The sequence below is a fragment of the Pelecanus crispus genome, chromosome 6 (genome assembly GCF_030463565.1).
Source record: "Pelecanus crispus isolate bPelCri1 chromosome 6, bPelCri1.pri, whole genome shotgun sequence".
Taxonomy (NCBI): Eukaryota; Metazoa; Chordata; class Aves; order Pelecaniformes; family Pelecanidae; genus Pelecanus; species Pelecanus crispus.
In genome coordinates, this window is record NC_134648.1 from 12,469,059 (window position 1) to 12,488,973 (window position 19,915).

Sequence of the window (19,915 nt, forward strand, 5' to 3'; positions counted from 1 at the left end):
GCTAGGTCCTTTTATTTACCCTTCTCTTCTCCTGTAAGGTATGACTAAACTATTCAACTTTTCTCTATTCAGACTCTTAAAACCTAGACTCACCTCGGTTCAGTGAGCTCAGATTTCTGTTACCATTTCCATGGGGTGAAAAGAATGAAACTTCATGAAGGCAGTCATACCTTTGATTAATGTAAACCATTAATGGCAACTGCATTAACTTTTATGCAATTATGTCAGTTTACATTTGCTGCAGATCTGCCCCAGAAGTATTCCAGGAGAGTAAACAAAGAACATAGTCTTGCACAGAAACTCTACCATTTGTTTTGATCTGTATTTAATCCCTGCACTGACTGATTTCAGCATTCAAAGTTGTTGTTTTACATTAAGCTCCCAAATCTCTCCTCAGTCCTGGTTTGTTCTGTTTCTCTGCTTTCTCTCCTGTTTGCAATTAATATTTTATCAGAGTTTTCACAAATAAGAATACACACATATAAAACAAGCTATATCAATGAACAGATACCTGGAGATAATACTATCAACCTCCAGGAACAGAAAAGATTCCGAAATACACACAGGATGATTTCCTGCTCCCCTTTTACAGACACATGGAATGGATATAGTAAGATGACGAGGACATTACTTTGGTGCTTCTGTCCAGCTCTCGTCTGTTGTGACTCTGATACCACTAGAGTTATCAAAGCCTTACACCTACCCTTATTGGATAAGGCTGCTAAAGCATGATGCTGCCATTTCATCTTTCTCATGGTCCTCTCAAGAAAAAGGTCTGGTTTTAGCAAAATAAATTCTATTTTTGATTAGCAAACAGACAATCCTGGCATAGTCCTGTGTTACGTTCCTGGTCTTATATGTAACCTGTCATCTTCAAGAGGACACATTATGGACTCTGTCTGGCAAGCTCACCTTCCTTCCCCTTCTCTTTCTTTCTTCTAGAGAAACCTCCCACGTACCTGTTTGTAGTCAAACAGAGTGGAAAGAATTTGTGTAATATAATAGTCTCATGCCTTTGGTCATAAGTGCAATCACTGAGGCCTGTGAGAGCACTCCTTTGCTACAAATCCAGAGCAGCCAGTGTCTGGGCCCTTTTTCCAGTCTCTTGTGTCTGCATGTATTGACATAAACAAAATAAAATGAGAACAAATAGGCTGAAACATGGCCATTCTGTTCTCTCTCCTGCCATGTATCTGTCTGTCACCAACTGCTAATAACTTTTTATTGTATATACGGGATTCTGGTTAGCTGCCTCAAATTTTTTTTTTAGCATTTGTTTGTAGAAAACCTTAATTTATCTTTCTATCTGTTGTATAAAAGATTGAGATCCTTCCTGCTGAACTGCTGTGCTGCTGTTTGCTTTCTTACCTCTCCAGTTAGGTATTATCCTCAGATGAAACAGTCTGATCAGAGTTGATGGCAATACTCAAACTAACCCCACTTCCTGCTAGAGGATGTACATCTTGCTCTTTGAAGACCCACAGTGCATGACCATAGGAAACAGAAGTAAAAAGGCACACGATGAGGCAACAATCAGTTTTGTTTGCGTATTTCCTATTAAGTAGTTAACTGTCACTTACTTGTTGGTAACAAGTAACAATTAATTGTTAATTTAGAACAACTTTTAAAATGTTGTGTTGCCTCCTGCATGAAAGGAAATAATTTAAAAGCCACTATGGGGTCAGCCTAATGCTATTCAGCATATTTATCCTTGCCATTAGCTTTTTGGTAAAAATGCTGCTTCTGTCTAGAGGCCACAAATCTTGTTTGTGCTTCCTGTTGCAGAATGTTTATTACACAAGCAATCAGCAGCTCCATGTGGGTGTTCTGAGTCCCACTATCGACGATGATGACAACAGATGCCTGGTGGATGTGAACAGCAGGCCCAGGCTCATTGAATGCAATTATGCCAAAGCCAAGAGAATGAAGCTTTACTGGCAGTTTACTCAGGTAATTCTTACTCAGCAGACATTTCAGAAAGTTCGAAAGCTCTGTTTCTGCATCCAAAGTGTGAGTAATCTGTTTACTAACAGAACAGAACCAGATTTATCCTTGCTTTCTTTGCACGGAGCCAGGAAGCTATACATTTTATCCCAATGTCAGCTACCTCAGGAGGTTATAAAACTTGTATTATATTTTCTGAGTTCACAATAAATTATTTCTTTCTAAGGCAGAATGACTGCTACAGAATTCTCTCAATAAAAAAAAAAATATTTTGGTAAGAGTCAAATGCAAAGTAACCTATTTAGGAACAAGAAACAGAATGCTTTTTTGTTGTTTGTTTTTCTGCAAGTAGCAACTCAGAAAAGGGGGTAGTGGGTCACTGATGATAACAGCCTCACCATAAGCTACTTTTGCAGTTCCTTACTTAAAAAGGCTAATGCTTTTTTGTGTGTGTGTGAGAGAGAGAGAAAAAGAAGTGCAAGTAAAGGCTGAGAAGTGATTGCACAGTGATGAGAATGCTGATAGGACACCAAGTCCAGGCCTGGTGTCCACACTTCATAACTGATTTAGAAATAGAAGGGAGAACTATAAAGAAGCCACAAAAGTTCTGGGGCTAGAAAACATGCTCTGCAATACGATGCTTATAGAGATCACTCTGCTCAGTCTAGCTGAGAGGAAGTGGCAAGGTGACTCAAAGTGTATCAGTGTTTCCACAGAGGGACATAGGTTATACTGAAGACAAAACAGGTTCCAATGGCTGGAAGCAAAAGATAGTCAAATTTGGTCTTTCAAAGGAAGGTAAGATTTTCCCAAGTTAAGAATTAGGACATTGGAAGTTTACCATGTCAGGTACTGACATGTCGGTTCCTTAGGATAAATAAAATGAGATTACAATACTTGCTAAAACAAGTACCTGATTGAGCTTCTGTGGAAAATTTAATAGCTAGTGCAAGTTTGACTGGTCACAGTTGCCCCTCTGCAGTTTTGAGGCTACAAATCTAGTTGTGTACTCCAGCCCATGGGCTGAGGCTCACCATTGAGGTAATTTTATTCCTGCATTTAATTTCTCTGTATCATCCATGTGGGTTTGCAATATCTTTTCTGCCAACTCATTAGGTTTTTGTTTGGTTTTTTTTTCTTCTCTTTGACTTCAACAGCCATGATCAGTATATTTTAGGACATTGGTAGTACAGTTTAGCATCTACCTTAATGCAGAGAGCATTTGGACAGTAATCAGTAAAGCATACTATTAGCATAATATGTATTTATACTTGAAAGTAATCCAAATCTTTGTTTTTAAAGGGTAGCTCTCAAGCAGCAGACCTTAAATCCCTAACCTGGAAAGACATCCCAGCTTTCACTGTCAGTGTCCTCAAGGGCAGAGTTTTAATGATGTCTTCTTTCAAATTGTAACAATAGTCTCGTCATGAGGGGGGGGCCTCACAGTGGCCATCCCTGCACTTGATTTTTGGTACCATTTTTAAAAAGTATAATTAACATATTTATTTAAATAGTATTTCAGAACATTTTAGTACTGTCCACCTATTCAGTGATTGCTCTGTATAACCCAAGCCTTTGGTGACAATTAATGGTTTCTACTCCAGAATACTGCCGCTATTTTTTAATACTAACTGTGTTAGATCTGATTTGGGGGGCAACAGTAGAACACATTGATAATTTAACTATTAAAAACTTCAAAAATGGTATTTCATGACTTTAGGCTTGTTTTCTGTCTGTATTTCCATTCCATGTTCCAAATACAATCTCCCAATGAAGGTGCAGTGCTGTTAAACCAGACTCTATGGACTGTACTTAAGTCTTCTACAAAGAAACTTCTGTCCAGGAGAAGTGAAAGCTAATTAGTTGTTTCCTTATGATAAATTAAGAGACAAATGAAATAATTAAAAGCTTGCTGTTCAAAAAGGATTTTGTTAATACCCAATGCAATTAAAATGCCATTACTTCTCAATATACAGCACGGTACACAGCCCCTTGTATGTTCTGTGAGCTAGAATAAAGCTAATGCGAGTAATCAAGGCTTGCCAAGATCAACTGATGAACTCCATTTGAAATGCTCCTATTTAGTCTGGTGAAAGGCTGTGTTTCTGTGAATACACTGGAAGCTGTCTATCTGAAAGGAGTCTTTTTTTATTACCTTTTTAAAGCTCTGGTATTTATTTTCAGTATTATGCAGTGAGCAGAACTACTGAAAATAAGCAGGACTGTAAGTATTGATGCTTATGTAGTCTTGAAGTTTGTGAAATATTAATTAAGTGTAGATGCTGGCCATCACTTTTTATGCACCTTCCTTTGGCTGCAAGTATGCTTTGACTTCTCTGGATTCCCTAGCCATTCAACAGGAAAGCCTAATGATATAAATAATTAAAAATATAGCAGTGCAAGTAGAGAATTGTCTCAGAAAGAGAATGGGAACAAAACTTACCAACCAGAGCTGGATAAACCAATTGAACTAGATCTCCCTGACCAGCACAAAAATCAGTATTTGCACTGCATTTCAGACATGTATCTTAAAATTTGCATGAGGAAACTTTCTCATTTGTCTGCAAAACACACTATGTTCTGAGAGGCACCATGATAGTCTGTGGTGGGACATGGACTTCAGTCTAGTTGATAGAAGACTGTACAGCTTTTTGGAAAAAGGATTCTTCAGATAACATTTTCCTTCTCCTTTGCATTGTTGAAATATAATGATGAGAGAAATCCTTATGACAAAATTAGAAAATAGGGGTCATCCTCAGCTAGTGGTCTTGCTTCTGTAGATCTATTACAGAATTATTTAATTCTTAATTTGCAACTTTGATTAGACGTGCGCGCGCGCGTGTGTGTGTGTGTATACACATATATACGTGTGTGTGTGTGTATCAAACTTGATTTCTTTTTTTTAAAAATTTATCTTTTATGTTGGTTTTAAAATTTTAAGTTATGTGGCTACCTTCAGTTGTAGGTAGCTGGAGTCAGATACTCAGATGTCCACTGCTACCTTGTGGACAAAATAGTGGTTTAATGGGCATTCATATGGAGGGAGCCACCACCAGTACCTCAAGCTGTTTTCATTATATATCATGCTGGCTGACTGGAAGGAGGCCTTGGGAGACTTTGTAGTATCTTTCTGTACAGGAAAAACTTGCATTGAGCATTCAAAGCTTGTATTTATGTGTTTGTATAATCAGGATCCATCTGAGCAAATTTCCATGCTCCACAGTTCTGTACAGCTGCCAAATGCAACAAGACCCAATAAAATGTAGGCTTCAGTGACATTCTTCATTCCAAGGCTTTCTCAAGTGTTTATAACTGTAATTATGTCAAAGTATGTAAATTGGCCCTGAAAAGACTCCCATCAACTGGGTAGTGTTGAAGAATTTTATTGTCCAGGTTGTTTGTCAAGTCTTCTCTTAGGGAAATGCTTAATTTGGGAATATTTTTATGCTGAAAAGTCTTCTAGGTGTTTGACAGTTCACCTAGTTCAGTCTGTCTCACCACTTTTTCATTTAATCAGAACAGAATTAGACCTTACAGCAAAATAGTAAGTAATCACCAGAAATTACACAAGGCAGAGAGGATAGAATTACAAGAATTACATGGTAGTAAAATGGTCAGAATTTTACTAAAATATTAATTTAAACATGATACAAAAGAAGCTGCTCTGGCATCATGAACCACTAGGAAAGAAAACCTAACCTCAGTTGCCACTGAGTTCCCCTTACTTAGTACTAAACAATTAATCCTGCTCCCACCCTGTGAGCTCTTTACGGCAAGGAGCAGGTGCACATGCAGCATGCTGGCAGCAGCAGCCTGCTCCCCAGTGTAACCAAATGCTTGCAGGAAGCATCAGCTCAGCAGCACACGTGCACAGCAGTCACTGTCCACGTGCTCAGTAAAGCCGCTGTCCTTGGGCTGCTGTAGTGATTGCATTACGTGGTCTGTTGTGTGACAGAGAAGGGGCTCCGAGAGGTAGGAGCTGGAGGCCAGTGCACCTGGACAGGTAACTCCTTGGGACATCTTTCAGTAGAAACTGCTTATGGCCAAAACCATGCTCTTCTGAACTGACCATCCAGTACTATTAAGTTTGTTCTGTGTACTAAGAAATAGTACATGCTAAATGCTGCAGTCAGGTTTTTTGGAGGGGGTGTGTCGGTTCAGTTTTTGAAGGAGTTTCTCAGTCTCCAGTCTGATTTCTCAGGTTTATTGCTGATAGAAAGGCAGTTGTGACATAACACCTACCCTACAAGTGAAATTCATCTCTACGTACATCACCTGGGTGACAGCAGGTCATCTAGAAAGTACGCTTACAGCACGTTAGGACTCCTCCAGCAGCATAACAAAGGCAAAAGGAGGAAGTTTTTCTGTACTTACTCTTTACCCTGAAGCATCTTCATGTTTATATTTAGTCGGATAGGGATGTGACTGTTTCTTATGCTTCTAACCAGACTAGCTACGCGGTCACTATTTGCTGTTGTGAGAAATGCGACAGGTGAGGGCTCTGTGTAAAACGAGATATGAGAAAGGACACGCGGCAGAGCTAAAAACCTAAGAGATTAATCCTTTTAAGGCTGTTCCATGTGGAATTCTTTTTAGTACAGCAAGCTCTGTTAAATTAAGTAATTCGACTTCCAGTGTGGCTGCCATAGAAAGGTAAGAAGGGTATGCACCTATAGGGATGGACGCTCATCGCAAACCTCGTGGGAGGGAGAGGCTGTGCAGAGCCTATGCTCAGCACGGTCGTGTACCCATATCCACGAGCAGTCTCATCTACCTGTGATGCTAACACTGCTTTTACATGTTATGGAGAACTGTGATTCTAGCCAGTACTGGAGGTTTCCACAGGAAATCTTCCAGTTCGGAAGTGTTCAGAGGGGGTGGTTTATGCTATCCTGAGAAGCTGTAAATAAAATTTGTTGCTGACAACTGTAGTTACCATATGTATAATTTCCCAAATATCACAGTAGGAGTTGCTGTGGAAGGCAAAGGAAAGACAGACGAGAGCAAAAGAATTACTCAGTTGTTACAATATTCCACGGATAAACATTATGATTCAGATGTCATTTAAATAGGTATTAGATAATAGAGAGATTAAATAGATATTCTACATAGCTATATAGCTGTATAAAGAAAAAACAGACCTTAAAATTACTGAAAGCATTTACATCTTGTTCCGCCTACAGATTTTGGCCTTTGCCAGCCAGTGATTCTGAATTATTCTTACCTGCCTTTATCTTATTAAATTAAAGGATGTGCAATACTACTGCTAGCTAGAACTATTACCCACAACCACATCCCAAACAAGTAGGGAATGCAGGGTGCAGACTGCATGGCAGGATTAAACTGGAAGCCTGTGAAGCAAGCAGTGACTCTCGGTACCAATTTCATATGCCCCCTTGCTGAGCATACACAGTGCAGAAGTGGAGGCTAACTCCATTAAACAGCAGGCGGTTTCCTTCTAACGTCCACTCCCAGTTTTCAACCCATACATTAGCCAAGGACATTTGTGTACAAGAGGGATTAATTTCAGTAGAGCTGTGTGTCTAAGGGAACAATTGTCCTCATGAACTTCTTCAGATTCTTCCATTATGAGAGCCACAGGGTAGAAAAACAGCATCACTAATTTATCAAGAATTTGAATTTATGCTGTACTTCTAACCCCAAAGGATGCAAATACACTCAATATGTATTTGCAGTATAAGACATGCTGTACTGCTATGCAGCTATATAATTATGCAGTGCTATCTGCCTGGCAGCTCAGAACAGAAAGTGATTGTGATCCTGTTAAAAGAAATATAGATTTTGATCCTGCAGGAGAAATATAAAGAAAAACAGAATCTAATTATTCCATTAATTGAGCCAACAGACTAGGTTAAGCCCCATCTTTTTAGTGAGGCTATCTGATTTTTTCAATAGCCAGTGTTGCCAAGTGGTCAGTTTTAAACCTCAACCACAAAAGAGCACTTCACAAGCCGCAGGGGCCCCAGTGCAGTGTTGGTGTATGGGTCCAGTACATCAGCAGCACTTTTTTCTATACTTAGCTACTCATTGCGCATCTTTCATCAAATATTACCCTAGCTTGCCTGTACTTAATATTTTAACTAACTGGGTAACTGCATAAGGTGTTATAGCTGGAGGACAAGGAACCTGAACCATTGGTCTGCTTAGACATGAGAAAGTAGTTAATATTGTAATTTGCTTTTTGCTCTAGTAAATTTGTCCCTAATTCATGTGCAACCTAACCAATATTCTTGTCATATTAAACACTCTCTAACCCAGGCATATTAGATTATTTGGTTTTTATACTCATTGAACTATGTCTTACTATAAGCCTACAAACTCTTTAGTCCCATTTATGTGGAATGGAATTGTTTAGAAGTACAAAAATCTGAAAGCATTCAGTCTTTCTCCATTTTGAATACTTGACTTCAACTTAAATATGAAAATGTATATGCAAAATACATGCAGGAAAAAAATTAAATACAAACATTACTATATAGTAGTGTGTTTTAAGAACTAGTGTTAAATTTGCTTGCAGTTGTTGCTGTAGTTAGTGGTAACCAAAATTTCCTTGTATAAGTTTCATCTTCTATTTGGAGTAATTTTCTAGTAGCAAGTTTTAATCTTTGCAGATTACGTGTAGAACTTGCCAGCTAGAAAGTTTGTGTGTGAATACAGCAGTAAAATGAGCTTTTAGTGGGTGCATTTCAAGACTTTTCCAGCATATCACATTATGCAGTATTTACTCTCCTGAGGACTACATTTAAGCTCCAAAGACACTTGTGCTGAATTAATTTAGAAGGAAGTTAACACATACAGTGTTTTTCTTTCAAAACAGATGCCCTATTTGCATATTTTGGCATATAATTTTTAAATACCACATTTATTTACAAAGAAATTATTTGTTCTAGTTCCACCTGGTTTTTCCTAATTTCAGATGTCAGATAGGCTCCATCCAAAAATCGCAGATGACAGCTGCTGCTGACGGAGCACCACATGGCATTATAATGACAGGCATGCAAAAGAACGGCCAAATCCAGAATGTTTTTTACAACTTGACTGATAACCAACACTTACCAAATGAAGTGGCTGGGTTTCAGGAGATCGGAGCTCTGTTCTTGGTCCCTCCTTTGCATTACTGGACCAATCACTTCTCGGGTCCTGCATTCCTCAGCTGTGAGATAGATGGAAGTATTTTTACCTGTAGCATACATCTTTTATTATTTCTAACTTCCCAATGAAAACAAAACCCTGTCCTGTTCAAGTCAGTAGAAGTTGCATCTTTAATTCCAATGGAGGCAAGAACAATATGCACGTAAGCAAGGTTTGACTACCAAGTAACATCCAACCATCCAAGATGCAAATACTTGAGAAAAATGTTCACTTGGAAGACAATTAAATCCGGATTCAATAATGATATATATGACAAGAAAAGAGGGTTTGTTTTTTAGTGAGATGGCCAGGCCATCAAATCTGGTATCCTGAACCTAACAGCAACAACACGCAGTATAACAGACCAAAAATAGATTATTTCCATTATCGTCTGAGTAAACTGTGCAAGGTTCATGCTGCAGGTGCAAGGACACTCCTTTCCCAATATCAATTATAATCAGCTACCACATTTGTGTGGTTACTAGGGAAAAAGCCATTTTCAATAACTAGACACTGTGACCAAAGTCCCAAAGAGCCCAACCTAAAATTCTCATGTTGGAATATGCAGATCAATTGAAATACTAGTGCAAATTTATTTCTTAATTTTCTTCAGTTGGCACTCAATTTATTTCTTGGTCTCTAGAGATTGGTTTAATCATAAGCATATAATGACAATGCAGGCAGTTCAGTTTCTGGGTTAAAATGAGTTAGGAAGCCTTCATATTGAGCACTCAGATTAGAAAACCTAGACTAATTGAATACACCACACACACATACACACACGAAATAAAATTGTCATTCAGTATTTTTCCGAAGGAGTTGCACTTTAGTAAGAGTTAACATCTTGCAAAGAAATAGGAATGTGTATTTTCTCTCATCTAAAACCCATAAATCTTTGGGAATCTGTTAAGATGTCTAGGGAAAACATCTCGTCTTTCCTAGGGAAAATATAAAAATCTTGGGTTTTCTAATAGTGCTGAAAGGGGTTTCTTACTGGTCTGGCTGAAGATGAATAACTAGGTATCACCTATGCTATGGTTGGTAAATAATAATGTGAACTTTTCTTCTTTACATTAGTTTTCTAGGTATGCTCTGTTAGAACAATATTTTCATCCATAAGGAGAAAAAGAGAAAGAATAAGGCAGTAAGGTGCTCTTAGGCGTGACCTTCGGGTGCATGCTGTGAATGGATCTGCTAGCAAAATAATGTGTCTATGCATAAACATCTTGTGCACACTCAAAAGTGGGGAGGGAAGACGTTAACAAGAGGAGTTCTGTACAGAGAAGCAATGCAGAACGAGCCTTAGAAAGCAACATGTACAAACATACACATTTGCTTCAAAACTAAATAAAAAGGCAAAACCTAGGAATACACAAGTTGCCACATCACAGATCAGAAAATTAACTAGATTAATTACCTCATCTAGAAGACTGCCTCAGGCAATGGTCAATGCTTGCTGTTTCACAGAAATGAGCTCTATTCTGAGCCTGCAGTTCACTGTAACGCCAGGAGGAGGGTTCCCTTCTTGACCCCTAATGTGCTCTCTTCATGAAGACCAAGATTTGATTTGTCTGAATGATTGTCTCAGCATGCCTATAAAAAGTTGTTTTATCAGTGCTCTTAAAATTAACCCAGCCCACTAAAAACATCCAGTCAGTCACTGAACATTGATGCCTGCGACAATGAATTCAACAGGTTTCCTATACCAACATCAATCACAGTAGCTGTTGCAAATTTCTAACTCTAACAATCCTTTTTTCCTTAGAAAGTTCATTTACCATTTTCACACTGGTATGCACAGGTATTCGTACTTTTGATCCCACTAATTTTCATTTACTAAGCAACGAGCATTTACTAGCATTTACTAATAATCATTTCCTAAGCAAAGTCCTACTTTCATTTTAATATATTTTGTAATTCCCCACCATCTGAATATTCCATCACACTTTAAAGCATCTTTGTTGCCTTTCTCTGTCTTCTACTTTAGACATCTTGAAGCAAGCCTAGATCAAGGCAGATAAATCAAGCCTGACTTGTTTGCAGAAGTCATTTATATGTAATCTCAGAGTGAAAGAGAAAAAGGTAACTTTTTCTAAGCTTTTCACAAAATGTATTTGTAAAACATGCAAATAAAGCCAATGTATCCAGCACTCCCATCTTTTTCGTAGTTATATCATAATATTGTTTCTCTACACAGGCAGCTACTGTATGGCACAATCCATGAAAAGAAGGATTGTGTAAGAAAAAAAATCGTACTTTTTAGTTAGAGCAAAATTACCCTGCAGAAAACATTGGTGCAGAGCATTAATTTTGGATTCTTTTCTGTAGAGGCCAGGTGCCACTCAAGACTCCAGAGATGTTTAGAAACACAGGATTTACCTGTATCTAACACTCCTGCTAGTAAAAGGAAGTATGAAATGTAGTATTTGCTGTTGTTAAGATGTGTTTCTACACCATTGAGGTTAAGTTCTAATTCAGAACTTTAGAGTATCGAAGTTAGAGTGCTAAGTAGCCAGCGACTACTCAGGATAGCAGGTTCAGCATTTAAAGTTTTGTGAATGCTACCAAGTAGGACAGTAGGCAGTACATAGCAAAAGGAGGACACAGGAGAGACACTTAGAAACAACATCTCCTTTAATAGTGAGAAAAAAGTTCAGCAAATGTCAACCTGTGAATCATCTCTCACCAATACGCATTTCTGGAGCTTACTCTTCTATGATTGTCAGCTCTCAAAAAGGCATTCAATTTATTTCTAAATTAATTGTCCTGTTGTTACTCAGGACAGCGGCTGTAGTCAGAAAAGCCATACGCATCATTATCAACTGCATAGCATGAAGCTAGTTTTTCCTTTTCTGCAAAGGGCTTCTTAGGTAATCCTAGCTATCAGACTTTCAACATAATACATCATCATCTGGATTTGTTGCCAAAACAAAACCAAACAATATGTTCAGCGGTGAATTCTGAGTTTAGCCCTAACTCTCAGGGCTATGTATGGATAAAAGATTCCCTTTTTAAACTACTTCCCACACCCCGCCTCCCACTCCCCACCCCAGAAACAGTGTTCAATAATTAATTTAAAAAATCACATTGTATACCTAGAATATTTGTTTCTGCAGATGTGATTCTAATAATAGGTCAGAAAGCCACAGCTGATACAGTAATGGTTCATGTTTACTTTCTGAAAAATCCCTAATGATCTTTCTAGTCTGGCTAATGTATTCTATTCCAAAGCCTGCTTCAATTTTCTTAGTTTTATCACCATTTTCTGTAGTAAAATGTGTTTTCAGCTATCATATCCTGAAGAGCTTCTTTGTATTTCAGTGAAGACTTGAATTTATTTCTTTGCAAGGTATTATTTTCTTAATCTTGCTATTAACAGTGGGCCTTTGTAATCTGTTATAAATCTATGATAAAATTTTATATATATATATATGTGGAAAATATTACTGATAGGTATAAAGCCATACCTTCCATTTCTGATGTTTATGCTGTTTCTCTGTAATTTGTTTTCTATTCCAGTTACATTTGCTGTATGAAACTGCATTTCCTTTTGCCAGGTTTAATTGCTTTTCTTTAAATACTTTAATTAACAGTATTGTGTATTTCCACATCCTGAAGATTTAACTTTAGAGGACTGTGCTCGAAACCTAGACTGCTCTACATTCAGGTAGCCAACCTAGATTAAACAAAACAGAAAATGATTGCACCATCCACTAGTTACTAAAACCTAGTTTGGACATACGGATAAGGCTGTGTCATTTGATTTGTCACAGCTGCAGTATTAAAAATTCGTTGCAGCAATATAAAAATTTAGCATTTATGATTATATAAAATCTGAACACTCAAGTTTCGGTAGTGGAATGAGTGGAATGGGACAAAGTATGATGTAGACTTTAAATTGTTGTAACTGTTGAACGATGCATCTAATTCCATTGTCAGAGGATGGTTCATAGTATTTATTCACTGGGTACCAGCAAGTGGATGTAAGACCAGTGCTCAGATGGTTACCTGACAACAGAACTCCTCCTGAGTGCAGGAGGAGAAGCGAGAAGGAGGAAAAAAAAAAAAAAATATCCTGTTCCTTAAGAAATGGTTTGGCTGATCCCTATTATAACTCCACCTAAGTTTATGTTGTACACAGCAATTAGTTTTGGTTAATATTGGAAAAATAAATTCACATATAAAAAGCATCTGGTAAAGATTCTCATTTGCCTATCTAAGTGTAAATAGTGATCTAAATAGCTGACAGACAACACCTTTTTAATATATAACACTGCTGTATATAATATTTCATACACATAGAATAATAGCAGTTAAATGCACCTTATATTCACAGTAGTCATTATCAAATGTGTTAGGAAGCAACTGCCTTTGAAGAAGAGCAACAGCTAACCCTATACTTCACTGAGGAATATTTCAATTTAAATAGTTAAATTGTGAAAGATTTGAACAACAAAGAGTAATGTTATAGAGTCTGCTTTACTTACCGAGCACCTGTTCACCAAAGAGTTGGAAAATTTGTCATACTGCTTTAGATTTGAGAAGAAATTAATCAATTGCTTATATATACCATTATATATACCAATATCCTTTATACAGCTATGAAGCAGAAATTCTAAACTCACTAACATAGCCAGTATTTCTAAGGAATAGGCAATACTGAAAATAGATTAATGACTATATGGGATAATTATTCACTTTTTCCTATGAACACTTTCTCACTGCAGCAGCATCCATACAGAAGTGACCACACAGAAGAAAAAATTGCTTGTAAAAAAATTGAGTAATTTTTTTTAGGACTAAATTTGGTGTACTAACAGTCACTGAAAATTTACCCCAGTATTCTGGGGAAATGAAGGAGACGATCATGCATTCTGTTTGGAGTGGAGATTATCTATGTTCTATATACCTCAGTGTAATTCTTTGATTCAAATGTATCAAAGCAATAGTGAAGATTAGAGTTTCTGCCTCAAAGGTAAAGTGAACATGTAAATATTTGAGGTCACTGATTGCGATACAAATAGAAAATTATAGACTAGTGAATGCAACAATCTATACAGCTATACGAGATTGGATACACTTACTAACCTTGTAAGACCTTTTTCTGAAATAACCATAGTTAGGCAAACTGGTAAGAGTACTTTTTTTTCTCTTTTAGGTAGAATAACATGAGCTTTAACGTGATGAGCAAAAAATAGGTTTAAACTCTGTAACAAAAGTGTACGTACACTTTATAGTAACTTCTTAAAAAGAGCTCTTGTTCTGATTTTCAGTAAAGCTGGCAACCTCCAGCGTTCATTTAATATCCCTCATTTCTACAGGTGATCAAACCCTGTCTTAAGTTTCATGCCCAAGAGCTTTTACTAGCTTATGAAGCCCTGGTTCAGTCCAAAGCAATAACATCACTTCCCCATTTTTCCCTTTCTATATTGCTTTTTCTGGGAAATTTGGAAACCCAGTACAACAACTTGCAGCTCACAGAACCCCTCACACCTACCTAAACAGCTGGAGTGTCATGGATCACATCTAGCAGATGTGCCAAGTACAAACAATGACTAAATTGACCAAGTCAATTAGATGTTGTGAATTATTTATTCAGCTTTAATGATGCCACATATCCACATTCGAATCCTTTCTTTAAAATACCTAAACTATGTGAAGTAACATATCTGTTCTTTTCCTGCCTTTTATATTTTATTATATTATTATTTTATATATCACAACACAACCTTGGCAATCTGACTTCAGAGTAACAAAGAACAGAAAATTACTTGGTTCTTGCTGAAGAGAATTCTTACTGAAGAAAATGTGGAGTAAATTTCTATTAAATACAGCTAGAAATAAAAAAGATTTTTACACTGTGACCAGTAAAGTATTATCTGACTAAAAGGCCTGTTATTCAGTACAAAAGATAAGTAACCATAAGGTGAGATTTTTAGCAAGAACACTCTTGTGGTTTAACCCCAGCTGGCAACCAAGCACCACACAGCCACTTGCTCACCCTCCCCCCCATGGGATAGGGGAGAGAATCAGAAGGGCAAAAGTAAGAAAACTCATGGGTTGAGAGAAGAACTGTTTAATAATTGAAATAATAATAATATGGTGAAAAGAAAAACAACAAGAGAAACAAAACCCAGGAAAAACAAGTGAGGCAAGCGCTCCCCACCCGCTGACCGATGCCCATGCCATCCCCGAGCAGCTATCGCTGTCCCCCGCAGCCAGCTCCCTCCCAGTTCATAAACTGAGCATGACGTCGTATGTATGGTATGGAATAGCCCTTTGGGCAGTTTGGGTCAGCTGTCCTGGCTGTGCTCCCTCTCCGCTTCTTGTGCACCTGGCAGAGCATGGGAAGCTGAAAAGTCCTTGAGTAGAGTAAGCAGTACTTAGCAACAACTAAAAATGTCAGTGTGTTAGCAACATCATTCTCATATTAAATCCAAAACACGGCACTATGCCAGCTGCTAGGAAGAAAATTAACTCTATCCCAGCCAAAACCAGGACAAAAAAAACCATGAGCTGTTCAGCACATTTTGGCTAGGTATATGTTTACAGGAAGCTTCTTAATGCATCTTTTGTCATGCAGTCAGAACGTGCTTTGTTTTGAAGGGCGTTTATCTGAGGGGCATAACATGGTATATAACCTCAGTTCTGCATTAGCAATTGAATGGATGGGCAGGAGTTCCAGGTTAAATGGTATGTATACACTGTACATACTGCTTTACAAAAAAAAAAAAAAAATTGTACTTTACTTAACATCTCTGATATTTGCAAAGACAGCTGTACCAATGTTTGGCCCATTTGTAGCCTTCTGGATAGGAGACCTTCTAGACATTAGAGAAACTTTATGACAGCTTTCAACTAAGCCTGGTTCTGCAAGGACCAATATTCCAGAGAGGACCCATCCCACTTTGCTGCCCTGCAGAACAAATACGGGGAAGGGGAGGTTTGGGAACTGTGTGTCCACACACACACACACACACACACACACCCCCGCACCCCCAATAAACCCAAACAAAAACCAGACAACAGTTCAGCAAAGACTGTCTAATTACTTTGCAGAGCTTATTAGCACTCCCAGCTCTAACCTAGAATATGTAAGTATATACTTGCAACATGCTGCTCTTTCTAAAAGCAAGTTGGTTTTTACGTATGACACTCGCATGGGACTGCCTAGTAAGCATGCTGGACCATCCTTCTACGCGATGGTTTGCAGGCACATCAGATGGCATTCTTAGATGCCATATTATTAGATGAATTCTACTTTAGTGAAAGACTTGAAAGGAAGCCTCTTACATATGGCAGGTATGTAGAAAGTACAATTATTCTAAAAGAAGTCAAAAGTATTGCTTTCCACTATGTGTGTTATGTCACATTCCAATAGCTATTGGTCATAACAGGATGCATGACTTGAGATAGTGTTTACACTAGAAGTATGCTTATGAAGCACTCAGTTTTATACGTGTCTAAGGCTACCAGCAGGAGTTGAGAGCATTTGTGTTTCTCACAAGAATTGCTTCAGTTTGTGTTGCAAACCCATCAAGTTTTCAGCCAAACTTGTTAGTCCTGGCACGTTCAGTGTATTTTTATAAAATAGTTGACCTGGATATTTATTTATCCTCTTGAGACTTCCACTGCCATTGAGTTGCCTCTCATCATCAATAATCTTAATCCTAATTCTGTTCAACTGGGCAGGATTCCTCTTTTAACTTATTTCAGCCGATAGAATTATATTTTATATATCATGATTAAAGACATTACCCTAGGCTATCAATTTTTTGCCTTTAAATTGGAAAGTAGAGCTCTTACCTAGGATGGGGAAAGGGAACCAGATAGGCAACATGCCTTTCACTTAGCCTGAAGTGTAGTATTACAACCAACCATTTTGTCGAACGAGCAGTAAACATGACTGTCAGAGTTTTATACAAGTTTTACTAAATAGTTATAAAAAAAGAATTACCTAAAAGAACACCTTTGTCTGCATTTGGCTTTAGGGTTCCAAAGGCTAATGATGACAGACTGCAGAAGCCATTCAGGAATACTGTAATTTGGAGGCCAAGCCAGTCAGAGTAGCAAAATGTAGTGTTGGCTTTCAGTGTGTCAGTCCTGCTTGCTCACTTCTTTCAGTGGAGTTACTCAGTTCATGTGCTTTAATGATTAAACAGCTCGCTAGTTCAGGCCTTGCAACGTGCAGTGGGTGCACTGTCACCCTAGAGATAATAGACCAACAGCACTGTCTCAGGCTTGCGTTAGGCACATGAAGGGGAAAAATTGAACATGATAAGTAGGCTAACAAAAGGAAATTTTAAGTAAGCACTAGACAAACTCTTCTCCATGTACTTCAGAAAAATTCTTTCATATATGTCCTTGCTGAAGGGAACCAAAGCTGTGTAGACTGCATCCTCTCTGAGGCATTAAGCCATGGTTCTGCACAGACCTCACATCTCTTAGGAGCCGAGTTCTGTTTCTAACAGGACTTGAGCCTTTGTTTCTCTTTTGTGGGAAAAAAAATCATCCTGCTAAAAGCATCAGTGCTTTCTACAACACTCAATTCACACATATTAGCCACTACTTAACTTTGGTGTCTCTTTTATGTTCCAAACAGCGGCTCCAATGTGCTTCAGCAGGGTGATTTTCAGTAGCCACTGTGGAGTGCTTTGCAGCACATCAAAAAGAGCTTCTTCAGCTTTTTATCTCTGAGTCACTTGTTTCTGTTAAATAGAAGCAGGATTTCACATGAGGGCACATCAGGAAAAGAGAAGGAGGGGGGGTGGGCTTTCTGTGTGGTTTTTTGGCTGCTTGCTTGTTTTGTTTTTCCTTAGGAGTGCTTTACTCTTTGTTTATGTAGCTGTCTGTATTAAAGTATTTTGCATGAATATGTAAACACCTATGTGTGTTCTACATTTAGATTTAGACTAGAGGAAAAACACTGTCTCCACTGTGAACATCCTCCTTCCTCTACCCCAAAATTCTCAATGGGAATAGAAGGCATTTGGGCCCATTCCGGTGAAAGAAACCCTCGACCACTGAAACAAATGGGAGTTAGGCAGAAGGAAATTCCATCTCAGCATGGCAGTATTTAAGCCTTAGTGCTGTGGCTTCCTCTACCTAACAGAGCTCAAAGTTAGGTGACTAGGCCTCGTATGCAGTCCTTGGGGAGAAACAATAGGCACCAAAGAATGGGATTCAAAGTGCAACCAACAAACGAGGTGTTTGCCCCAGCCCAGCTGCTGAAGCCAGCTGGACATGAGCATCCTAGCTCATTCCTCTTCACAAGCATAAAAGCTGTTCTCAGGATGGACACCGTGGAGTTCATTTCACAGTGGGCAAGAATAGCTGTACCAGGGAAACACCTGTGTTTTAGTTGTCATGCCTTACATAAAAGGGAGAGAATTAATTCTGTTCCTTCACTTATGCTAATAAGTTAGAAATGACAGGAGAGGTCTAAAAATACCATACCCAGAGTCATCCCAGGTCCAAAAGTCAGGCAAGTAATGGAGCTGAACGAGAGTCTCCCATAACTGGTTAGTTTTCTGACAAGGCAAGAAGTGGGACAACTTCTTTCTCCTGCTTCCTTAGTGCAAGATCTGAGCTGGGGATGTCTTAGACACCGAAACTGAGACAAGGACTAAGTGATAAATGAAAGATACAGAACTAGTTAACTTAAATGCCAGCAACACAAGCACCTCCAGCATCAGCTGGAAGCACAAGGAAGTTGATCTCAATTTGGGGTTTAGGCAGAAATGCTTGTAAACTGTAATTCCCAATGCAAACACAGGGAGCTGACCCTGGGTGCCATGCAACACTGAATCTATGCAGAGGAAAACCATAATTGACAGTTTTCATTAAGAATAGAAACTGTATCTTTTGCTGAAAGGAAAAAAAAAAAAACCACAACCAAATGACACAATTGTTTCTTTTGGCAATGAGAAAATAAGCATTACCTTAGAGTTTTATATCTGAAGGACCTAATTCAAAGCTCATTGATTTCATTTGGAAAAAAAAAAAATCTCACACAGTGAGCTTTACAAGGCCAAAGTAACTTGAGGGGGTGGTGGGTTTAGGATAAGGGAACAAATAGCATATAATAAAGCTTTGACTCATTTCCCATCCTAGTTTCTTCAAATTTCTTGTATGTCAAGCAGTTTTATTGCTTATAGATAGCTTAGAGTTTATGCTCCCACCAGACACCCAAATTTAACTACCATTATTAATATGAATGTCAATAATAGTTATACAGCAGTGGGAAAATACATTCACTCAGCATTTCATCACGGAGGTATATTAAAATGCCTACTGTATGCCTGTCTGTCTAGAAAAGCAATCAGTGAAAATTGTATCTAGACTGCACGTACGCCTACCAAGGAGGATTTATGGGAGCCTCACGTTTTGAATTTTGTGGATTATTCTAGAAATGGTCTCCCTCCTACCCAAAGCCAGATTTAAAACTTAGAGCTTTCAAACCTGACTCAGCATTTCATTAGCCAGTCCCAAAAATGTTTTTAGGAGTCACTTCTCAGAGAAAGTACTTACTGAGTATTACTGGTAGGAGAGAAGGAGAGGAGACCCCAGAGTCACCTGTCTGAATGAATCAGAACCTGTACAGAATGGCAGGAGCTACCCTTGCCTGAGGAACATCCCTCTCTGAAAAAGGAAACTCAGCATTTCTATGGGATTTATGCCAATATCCTTGTGATTATAACAGAAATCTATCACAGTTATGACCTTTTAATGCAAGGTATAACGCAGACTTGAACAAAACTGATGAGGTGAGGGTTTTTGTATGGGATTGGGGGGTTGTTTTTTTTTTTTTAATAGCAAC

The 19,915-nt window shown here is 38.3% G+C and overlaps 1 protein-coding gene across 2 annotated transcripts in view; it reads left to right on the forward strand.

Moving 5' to 3' along the window:
- The window catches only part of GALNT18 (polypeptide N-acetylgalactosaminyltransferase 18), a 259,359-nt gene that overhangs the window by 238,000 nt on the left and 1,444 nt on the right, over nt 1–19,915 (forward strand). For both annotated transcript variants that reach the window (XM_075712750.1, XM_075712752.1), the window contains one exon: nt 1,786–1,950. In XM_075712750.1, the coding sequence (XP_075568865.1) occupies nt 1,786–1,950 (165 nt within the window). The remainder of the gene's footprint in view (nt 1–1,785; nt 1,951–19,915) is intronic.